Source organism: Triticum aestivum, chromosome 6A (genome assembly GCF_018294505.1).
Source record: "Triticum aestivum cultivar Chinese Spring chromosome 6A, IWGSC CS RefSeq v2.1, whole genome shotgun sequence".
Lineage (NCBI taxonomy): Eukaryota > Viridiplantae > Streptophyta > Magnoliopsida > Poales > Poaceae > Triticum > Triticum aestivum.
This window is the reverse complement of record NC_057809.1, coordinates 17,072,111-17,083,005: the sequence shown is the minus strand read 5'-3', so window position 1 is coordinate 17,083,005 and position 10,895 is coordinate 17,072,111. Positions and strand designations below refer to the sequence as shown.

At 49.9% G+C, this 10,895-nt stretch overlaps 1 protein-coding gene across 1 annotated transcript; it reads right to left on the bottom strand.

Moving 5' to 3' along the window:
• Positions 1-1,605: 1,605 nt before the first annotated feature.
• Positions 1,606-6,101, bottom strand: LOC123131701 (MDIS1-interacting receptor like kinase 1-like). Its single transcript, XM_044551377.1, has one exon. It carries the CDS (start codon positions 4,856-4,858, stop codon positions 1,772-1,774), a length of 3,087 nt encoding a protein of 1,028 aa, XP_044407312.1. The 5' UTR covers positions 4,859-6,101; the 3' UTR covers positions 1,606-1,771.
• Between the last annotated feature and the right edge of the window lie 4,794 nt (positions 6,102-10,895).

Below are 10,895 nucleotides of genomic sequence, written 5' to 3'. Positions count from 1 at the left end.
AGTTCACAAAAGTGAGCAAAAATTGAAAAGGTTCAAGAAATTCAAAATAAAATTTCACAAATTTGAGAAAAGTTCATGATTTTGAAAATTTTGATGCATTTGAAAAAATGTAAAAAGTAAAAACAAAAACAAAAAGAATTAGAAGAGAACCAACCCGGTTCAGGAAAAATCCCTGTTCAAGAATTCATCCGATTAACCAGTTAACTTGCCAATTAATCCCTACTCATAGGGTCCCGAGTAGCCGATTACCCGATAAATCATCCGATTAATTAATTAAATGGCCGATTAACTTGTCGATTAGCCTATTAATCCCCTACTCACCAGCCGACCGAGCAGCTATCAGTTAACGATTTCCTCAACAATGGGAAAAATACAAAAAACAAAAAGGAAATAAACAAGTCAGGAAGCTTCCAAAAACCAGCCTAGAAGGTTCTGGAAGCTGCCCAAAATCGGAGAAGAAATTAGGTTGCTGCGCTTCTAAATGGGCCAGGCCATTTTCTGAAATCATTGAGAGGGGGGTGAGCGTCTGTTTGCGCAACGGGCGCTAAATAGGAATTGGGATGGCGGAGGTCCTACTCCCTCCATTTCAAAATAAATGCCTCAGCTTTGTACTAATTTTAGTACATAACTTTGTACTAAAGGTGAGACACTTATTTTAGTACATAATTTTAGTACATACCTTTGGTGCCGAATCTCCTCCGTGGTGCTCACGCGAAGGCTTCCTGGGCCTGGCCCAACAAAGGTTGGTCGCTCAGGACACTATTCACTCACGATCCTGTCGCTTGGGACGCAATACTCAAATGTTAGCTCAACCGTTTGTTTTGCCTTTTTCTTTTAAAAACGATTCTGAAAATTCTGAAAAGTATAAATAATTTGTAAAAATGCATGGATTTGAAAGAAGTTCATGGATTTTGCAAAAAAACACATATTTGAAAAAGTTCATCGATTTTGAAAAACGAAATCATCAATTTCAAGAAAATTTACATGAAAAAAGATCATCAAATTTGAAAACATTTCATCAAATTTGAAAAAAATCAAATCCCAAAAATTTTGTCGAAATTTAAAAAGTTCATCAACATCTAAGCAACATGCTCCTGTCTGGATAGAGAAGACGTCGAGGCCCGAACTTTAGAAATCAGGAGATCAAGAGCATCCCGGTCCTCCGTCTTAGTCAACGATCTCCGCTGCAGCAAGAACACACACGTTTTAAATAAGCAGTCAGCTGGCTTAGCAGGAAAAACATGCTCGGTGATAAACTTATTCCTAATCATACACAAAGGCCAACAAATCGCTCCAAATCCAACCCAGAAAACCCTTTTAGTAACTCCAACCAGATGATTAGCAGGGCCCGGAGCTTTGAAAAGGAGGAGGGGTCCCAAGGAACCTGGAGCCACGATATAACACAACTCCAGACCAACTTGGCCAAAACACACTGAAAAAATATATGATTGGTGTTCTCTAGACTTCCTTCATTCAGAAAATCGATTGACGCCGAATTAGAATCAGCTGAGTGATGTGTAGCTAAACTGTTTGAATTCTTGATTCATATATGTGTATCTTTATCCTTATGTAGTACAGTAGTACTACTTCCATGAATAGCAGTGCTTATTGGCCTTCTTATACATTAAAAATAATTTACATGTGTTTTATCTATATGCCTAATTAGTAATCCTGATACATCAAACTGTTGCTTATACAATCTCAAAATTAATTAATTAATCAAGGGGAAAAAGGTCTACATACAAAAGGGTGGAAAAAAATAATCAGTCCATCAGACGGAGTCCGGCGTGGTGCTGAAAACCGGCTTGTCCTTGTCAACGACGGGCGCGGCCACGGCGACGGCGGCGACATTGCCGGCGGCAGCGGAGCTCCCGCTCTTGCGCCGCGGCTTGGCCTCCCCGAGCATGGTGAGCACGTCGCGCATGGACGGCCTGTCCCTGGGCAGCTTGGCGGTGCAGAGCACGGCGATGCGGAGCACGAGCAGCATCTCCTCCCGGACGTGCGCGCAGCCGCCGCCGACGAGCGGGTCGAGGTGCTCCTCCACGGTGTTGCTCCGGATCTTCTCCCTGACCCAGCCGACGACGTCCTGGCCCTCCCCGAACGCCGCCGTCTCGACGGGCCTCCGCCCCGTGATGAGCTCCATGAGCACCACCCCGTAGCTGTAGATGTCGCTCTTCTGGTCCACCTTGAGCGTGTACCCGTACTCGGGCGCGATGTAGCCGTAGGAGCCGGCGACGACGGAGACGGACTCGCCGGAGCGGCCGAGCGCGCGGGCGAGCCCGAAGTCGGCGACGCGGGCCTGCATGTCGGCGTCGAGCAGGATGTTGTTGGACTTGATGTCGCGGTGGAGGACGGGAGGGTGGCAGTCGTGGTGGAGGTACGCGAGCCCCTGCGCCACGCCGGCGGCCACGTCGTACCGGGACACCCAGTCCGTCAGCATGGTCCTCGACTCCGGCGCCCCGCCGTGCAGCGCCTCCCACAGGCTGCCGTTGGGCATGAACTCGTACAGCATCATGGCGTCCGCGTCGTTGTGCATGTACCCGAGCAGCCGGACGATGTTCCGGTGCCGGAGCCGGCCGAGGAGGCCCACTTCCTTGAGCACGTCGTCGGTGAGGTTGCGCACCGCGTCGCCGTCCGTCGCCGCTGGGCGCCAGAGCTTCTTGACGGCGATCACGGTGCGGGCGCGCGGGAGCTCGGCCTTGTACACGACCCCGGTGGCGCCCATGCCCACCACGTTCGCCTCCTTGACGCACGCGAGCACGTCGGCGCACGTGAACCCGAGCCGCTGGAACGCCGTCAGCCGCCACGGCCACGCCCCGGACTCGTACTCCCCGGCGCCGCCAATGACGTACCACCGGCGGTACGCGTGCCAGCCGCCGAACAGGGCCGTGAACGCGGCGATCACGACGACCATCCCCACGAGCCATCCCACCGCGACGTGCTTGAGGCGCGCGCCGTTGCCCCCGCGCGCGCGGGACAGACCGGCGACGTGGCTCCCGGAGCACGGCGGGAGCACGCCACCGCACAGCCCGGCGTTGCCAGCCAGCTCGTCGGGGTTGATCGTGCGGAGGACGCCGTTCCCCGGCACGGGACCAGTGAGGTTGTTGTACGCCAGGTTGAGCGTCTCGAGCGCCGGGGAGCCCCCGAAGTTATCCGGTATGCCGCCGGTCAAGAAGTTGCTCGACAGGTCAAGAATAGCGAGCGCCGGCATCTTGGCCAGCGCCGGCGGTATCTCGCCGGTGAGCCCGTTGTGCCGGAGGTTCAGGTTGACAAGCCTTGCGCAGGAGGCGAGGCTCGATGGGATCTTGCCGAGGAGCCGGTTTCCCGACAAGTCCAGGGCGCCCAGCGCGAGGCAGTCCTGGAACTGGTCGGGGAGCTCGCCGGAGATCATGTTGCCCGCCGCCATGAAGCTCTGCAAGCCCGGGATGGCGAAGAGGCTCGACGGAAGCGATCCCTGGAGGCGGTTGCGCGACACGTCGATGAACGACAGCGACGCCGAGGACGCCAGGGCGCCGGGGATCTCGCCGGAGAGCTCGTTGCCCGCGAGCTCCAGCCGCTGAAGCAGCGGCAGCTTCCCGAATCCGGCAGGAATCGTTCCGTTGAGACGGTTGCCCTGCGCGCGCAGGCGCACCAGCGACGCGCACGACGCGAGGCCGGCGGGGATCTCGCCGGAAAAGCCGTTGCTGAACATGATCAGCTTGGCCAGCGCCTTGCCGTCGCAGATCCCGGCGGGTATCTCACCGGTCAAGGCGTTCGACGAGACGTCCACCCACTGCAGCGGCGAGCTCCGGCCGAGCGACGCCGGGAGGGTGCCCGTCAAGGAGTTGTTCCACAGCTCGAGCACCTCGAGCTTCTTCATGTCGCCGATGGCCGCGGGCACGGCGCTGTCGAGGTGGTTGCACATGAGGTTAAGCAGCTGTAGGTTGCTCAGCCGCGCCACCTCGGCGGGGATCGGGCCGGTGAGCAGGTTGTCGGAGAGGTCGAGGAAGACGAGCGACGAGGCGTTGCCGAGCTCCGGCGGTATCCTGCCCTCGAGACTGTTCTTGTAAAGGAAAAGCGAGGTGAGCGCCGGGAGCCTCCCGATCTCCGGCGGGATCGGGCCGTCGAGGTTGCCGATGGCGAGGTCGAGGTCCTGGAGGTTTGCCAGGTTGCCGAGCTCCGGCGGGATGGGCCCCTCCAGCTCATTGTACCCGATGATGAGGCTCTCGAGGGACTCGAGCTCGCCGAGCTCCGGCGGGATCTTGCCGCCGATGTTGTTGCCGGAGAGGCCGAGGAACCTGAGCTTGGTGAGGCTCCGGTACGCCGCGGGGATGCCGCCGCTGAAGAAGTCGCCGCGCATGTCGATGCTCTCCAGCGCCGTGGCGTTGGCGAGGTCCGCCGGGAGGGCGCCGACGAAGTTGTTGCCGGAGCCGTTGACGGCGACGAGGCCCGCGCACGAGCCGAGGCCCGCGGGGAAGGCGCCCTCGAAGGAGTTCTGGCTGACGTCGAACACCTGGAGGCTCGACAGCGGCGCGAGCGACCTAGGCAGCGCGGCGGCGAAGGCGTTGGAGGAGAGGTTGAGCACCGCCAGCGCCGGCAGCCGGAGCAGGTCGGCCGAGACCTTGCCGCTCAGGTTCCTCCCGGCGAGGTCGAGCCCGTCGACGAGGCCGGCGGCGTTGCACCGGACGCCGGTCCACTTGCAATGCGGCGAGCCGGCAGCCTTCCAGTCAGCAAGCACACCCAATGGGTCCACGAAGCCCGCCTTGAGCGCCAGCAGCGCCCCCCGCTCGCCATCACCGCCAGCCGCGCCGACATTGCCGCCGCTGGACAAGACGACAGCCAGTGCGGCCACCACCAGAACCGCCACTCTCGCCGCCATTGCCACTGCAGAATCTACCACAGGAAAAACAACTTCCCCTTAAATAATTCACTCCTGCTAGCTCAGCTCAGCTCAGCTCTCTACTGCTTCTAGTGCTCTGCCATTGTGAGTGCAGTGTCTCCTCTCCCCTGCTCTGCTCTGCTCCTCTTAGTTTACTCCACCTGCTTGCATCCGCAGGAGGAGGAAGAAGAAGGCGACGACGAGGAGGAGCAGAGTCTGCGGCTAGCCAAGATATCACCAGAAACTTTATACGAAGGCGAGGTGAGGAGAATATTGCATGGATTGTTGCTCTAAGCAGGAGGAGGATCACATCATACTATATAACACACCACTAAACTAAACCCCCTTGGCATTTTTCAACATGGGCAATTTGCAGAACACCTCACCCAGTGAGCAGATGTGAGGTGTCCGGAGGAGGAAGAGGGTGGGACATGAGAACATGGAACATGGAGGGAATGTGTTGCTCCTCAAAGCCATGGCCTTTCTCTCCAGGCCCTGCTTTTGGCCATCTAATCTGATCTACCTCTGCTTGATTAACTATTGTAAATCACTTTGTGCCAGCACCATTAGATTAGTTGGTAAAGTACATCTTTCATCCTAGTACATTCCCTGCCTGTGTGTGCAGGCATTTGCAGGCAGCTGACAGTGGATTGGCTTTCAGGCCCTCACTAATTAACTACATTGCTAATCAGAGACCCTGCTGCTGTTTACTGGGAGGTGGCAGTACTACTGTGCTAGTGTACTAGTACTGGTTTATTCTTTGGAACCTTCTGCTTATGAATCTCTCTCCAGTAAAGATTTACAACTACTAGTAGTACATTTCTGTGTAGGTGCACAAGTCCAGCAGCACTAGAACTGAACTGATTGGTCTATACATGTGTAGGAGGAGCAGAAGGATTACCAGCACTACTAACCTTATGCTGTGTAGGTGCTTACATAAGCTAATTATTAGGATCTTACCTGAGAGGATCTGCCTCCAGCACTGAGCAGAAGTAGTGCCAGTAGCAGTACCTGTACTACTAATCATATACTATGACTTTTTGACAGTGAGTAAAACAGGGCACCTGCTTTGCAGGGGAAAGAGGATTAATTAAGTTGATCTCTCCCAAGGAGAGACAAGAGAGAGCATGTTCTTTTCTGGTGTCCTGATGCAGGCAAGCACCCTACACATGTCCTGCACAGGGATTAAACAAAAAGTGCAGTTAGTTACCTCTCTGCAGAGCAGCAGGTGCATGTGTTGGGCTGCCTAAGTTGACATTGTTGGAATAGAACCTCTGCTAATCATTCCTTTGACAGTGGAAGTACAGTGGTGCCTCCTGCTGCTGTTACTGCTGCGTGCTGACACAGCAGGGGGATCCCTGCCACATGCCCCCAGTAGAATGTTCACCACTGCTGCATTAGATTAATCAGGGGCAGCAGAGGTGCTGTTAGTACTGGTTGTGTAATTAAATGGGGGTTAGCATTTGGCAAGCAGGGTTGTTGGGTTGATACAGTCATAAGGCTGCAGGAATATTCAGAGAAAAAGAACTGCAGGTGATTAGTACGTACTGATTAGTAAATTTGGGCTGCAGGATTTTGCTATATGCGGTCCTCCTTGTCTGGTCAGGTAGCAGCAACAGTAGCATTAGTATCTAGGTTCTATGTTAACTAAGATAAATACGATGAGCTAATGGTGCAGAAACCATACTGAAACTAAGTTTCAGGGGCATATACTGAAAATGAACATTTTTTCAGAATGAACAGTGGGAGACCACAAGAAAGTGAATGACTAATGCTTAAACTCTTTTTGCTAAGTCAATTTGCACATTTTTGTTTCCTAGGTCAGTGGTTTTCGAAATCTATGAACAATTTTGTTGCGCCATTAGCCAATCTGAAGTTAGAAGGCATAAACCTAAGGAAATCGGTTCAACTAGAGCTGAATTTTTCTATTGACAACTAGTTAGTGTTGGAGCAACTATCTTGATAAGCACAACGAATTAACCTACAAAATGTAACCAAATATGGACTAAAAACTGGTTATCAAATGTAAAAGAATAACGAACAAATGATACACACAAGTTCTTGCAACTTGTGCACTTGTGCTGATGCAAAGTGCAAGCACAACGATAAATAGTAGTTCTTGCACGATCGCATTGGAATGAACTCTCCATTACCTGCCTTCACATACGTTGTGAATTTAAGTATTGACTCTGCAGTTTGCACCATGGATGATCCCAAACAAGCATCTGATTTTGCACCTTTCATGCAGAGAAGAATGAAAAGAAATGGAATATAACTGAAAGTTGCACCGCAGGACCGATCAAATGATGTTCAATCAGACTGATGTATGCATGCTTGTGGTTCAGTTTGATGCATCTGGCACAAATTCAGAACTTGGAATCTCTGAATGTGCCAACATACACCAAATTGGACAACAAACACGTCTCGATACGGTCGAAACCAAGTGATGAATGGACCTCTGCATTTGGAAGCTTTGCAGGAACTCAAAGAGACGTTGGCGTGCGGTGCTACTTAAGCAACTGTTGGCACCAACCGAACTTAATCATTCGGCCATGACAGAGCTCGTTGTAGGAGAAGAAATGAAATTTTAAACAAGCTCAAAGCTAACATATGCTAGCCTGTGACATTCTCTAGCTTTTCTCGGCTTCCAGATATGCAAATGCAATCATCTCGTACCAGCTACAGCTAGCTCTGGAATCAAACCGTTAATTACCGTTACGTTACTCTTTCTTAGTCACGAACAAGCATGTAGAATGGTCTCGATTTGCTGACATGATGAGAGTAGCAGATGATTAAGCTGAACAAATAATTCAGGCAAGCCTAGCTGCACCACAAGTTCTTCTAGTGCAACAAGAACTACAGCCATAAAGTTTCTATAGTGCCCTGTTATGGAAAGTTATGCTACAGACCAAATGAAAGAGAATCAGCAGCACACACTTCAACCTGGTTCGGCGCGTTTAATTACCCGACAGCATGCCGATAAACAAACTCTAACACCAAGACGTCACCTCCTTAATTTAACCCAACTAGAGGAGACCTCTGCATTAGCACTACAATGTAAGCTACCATGCCAGCATGACCTATGTCCCTGGATCTAAAGAAAAGGGTGTGAAACCAGGTACAAGTAGAAGAAGAACTAATTTCTATCTCATCTTGTTTTACATCTCTCTCTCCCAATCATGGCCAGATCGAAAGCATCAAACTTTAGCGGGAATCAGTAAACAAACGGCGATGAATTATTGACGCGTTACGTTGGCTCTAGAGGTGCGAATGGGTCGCTTAATCTTCTGAGAATCTTTGCCATGTTAGGTTTGTTGCTCCTCCATGCAGGAGGAGGAGAGGATGTATGCAGCATAACATCTCACCTTTGGTGTCTGTCTACTTTATTAGGTTGAAGTTGGGGCATATGATGGTGACTAAACAAAACATATATTTTAGATATCATATAGGAGTGTTGGTTGAAATTGCAGTTTATAGTGCAGATTTCAGCTGAAGTCTAAAGTTCGCATGTCAGGTAATGAAAATCTGATGGGTTTAGCATTTCTTACTCAATTTTTTTAATTTTTAGTAATAATTCTCAAAGCCTCTTTGAGAATCATTTTGAGAGAAACGCATCAAATCGGTTTGTTAGAGACTTTCTTACAAATGATTAACCTATATCCGCAGCGTACTATTCCGTAAGTTGTACCGTAACAGAGGAGGAAGAATCATTTAACATGCAGAGAAACTAATCATGGAGAAACATGCAGATTAATCATGGCCAAGAGGGAACATGTTTAGTAGGCTTAACAGCCTAGCGAGCTACCTGGCTAATTGGCTATAGGTAGCCACATGCACTCACATGCAGGTGAAACCCTCTATGGCTGGCCATGTGAAACCCTCTCACTAAGCAGCTTCCAAAGTACTATATCTATATTGTTAATCACTTTTTTTATGTATCCCGCCACCCACCACTCCAGCACACCTGTTAACACACGGTAAAGATGGCATCCGCTTCCATGTGGGGCCGACCGCGCTGTCGGGCCCGGGGTCAGTGACGGTTAGGCGCGTGCCGTGAGGTCGGCATATGCCCCTCTCGCCATTATTGGGTGAGATGAAGGATTAATCATGCAAGCAAACGATCCTTTGCTAATATACATTCTACCCACCTCTCTCCGGCCGGTGAATCCAATCTGATCTGAACATGTAATCTTGATTATCCTGTCGACTTTTCTGGCGGTGCGTTTGGTGAGAGGCATGTGGGTGAGCGAGTGCCGTTTAGCTAGCTAGCTAGCTAGGGTTCGTGCCTTTTGGGAGGTGAGATCGAGTTGGATGGAACCCGATCAATCATGGATGAATGAGTGGGGTTTTGGGGTGGCGGTTAACGTAACATGCGAACACGCAGTTGGGTCTGGAACGTACGGTGGATCGGACAGGCGTGAGGTGGTGTGACCTGTCCAAGTGGCCAAGCCAAACAGCCGTTTGTAATGAATTCAACTCCAAATCTCGGCTTGAATCTCTGCCAAAATGTGTCTTTTTTTTTCCATCGATGCTAGGGTTTAGGTTTATATTAGCTTGTTCATAAACTGAACATGAAAAGAGCCTGTTTTTTTTCTTTTTCTTATATAAACTAAAGTTATCATATCCAGCCAATTAATTCTCTGAACTTAAGTGTGCCAAACGATTAATATACCTTCTTGGTTAAAAAGAAGTTCAAATATATAAATCATATATCTGTCGATGGATATTGTTTCTATGGCACCCTGTTGTACGAGGATTTTTATATGTTTTTTGTCCGTGAAAATACCAAAAGCCATATATCAAGTTATTCAAGTACCATAGACCCTTTAAAAAATACAAAACATCCATGTTCTTTGGGATGCCGAAGTCTTATTTCGTCTTACATCGGCCGGCGGCGCGCCGTGAGAAAAGCTCATTTCCACCTTTGAGTCTGTGTCTCAGCGGAACAAACATGTTAAAACCCAAGAGCTTGTGGAAGCAGCAACCGGGAAATCATTATTATGGACCAGAAGAGATTGACGACCATGATTTGCGTGGCAAATTGCCACCCCAGAGAAAAAGCAACATAGCGGGCCTGCAAAACGCCCCAGGTCTGGTCAAACGGAGTTGAGGAACACAAACCTCACATGCTCCTTGATGAGGCCGATACTTGCCAACCTTCGTTGGTCGAAACTTGAGCCGGAGGACTAAGACATAATTCCACATTGTCTGCTTCATAGGAGAACCCCACTAAGACAAATCGCCAAATGACAAATCCAGATATGGGGACACACCATCCTCTCGTGACAATACGATGAAGAAACACCAAAACGAGGACGAGGCGGGGAGACCTTAACTTATACTACGTCCATTTTGGTTCTCAAAAGAGTGTACCACTGGATTTGCAACTGAAAGATGTTTCCAAAAGTATACTTTTTGCAGAACACAACTTGTTTTTTTAAATGTGTGGTCAACTTTGAACAAAAAATACGAACGTTCTTGTAAACCACAACGAAAAGGATACAACAATTTGTAGACAACACACTGACTTTATCATCTTTTTCATAATCCACTAGTAGAAAAACGAGCATTAACAGCGGCCGCACGAAGCGGTTGTGACCAAGCATACCAAAGCCGCCTATAGTAAACTCGCCTGAGGCTGTTATTTGTCCTATATGAAGCACCAGAGGTGGTTAGAATGATGAAACTGCCTATAGGATATAGTGGAGGTGGTTGGTAATTTGTGGCCACCTCTAGTTTCTCATTGTTGCAGGTTCGCTCCAGAAATCGCCAGCTTGTTTGAGTACCTTGTGGCACTGCCTTTTCTTCCCCGTCTACGTTCTCAGGTACGACGGTCGGGTTTAAATCCGGCAGATCCTAGGTAGGGGGTCCCGAGCTGATGATCTTGGCTAGATGGTAATAGGAAGATCAAGGGAGACAATGTTTACCCAAGTTAGGACCCTCTCGAAGAGGTAAAACCCCACGTCTTGCTTTTCTTGTATTGATTGTGTTGAAGTACAAGGTACATGATGATCTACATCGAGATCGTATGTGAATG

Excerpts from the sequence above, each read along its gene's own strand:
- LOC123131701 (XM_044551377.1), bottom strand. The coding sequence starts at position 4,858 with ATGGCGGCGAGAGTGGCGGTTCTGGTGGTGGCCGCACTGGCTGTCGTC.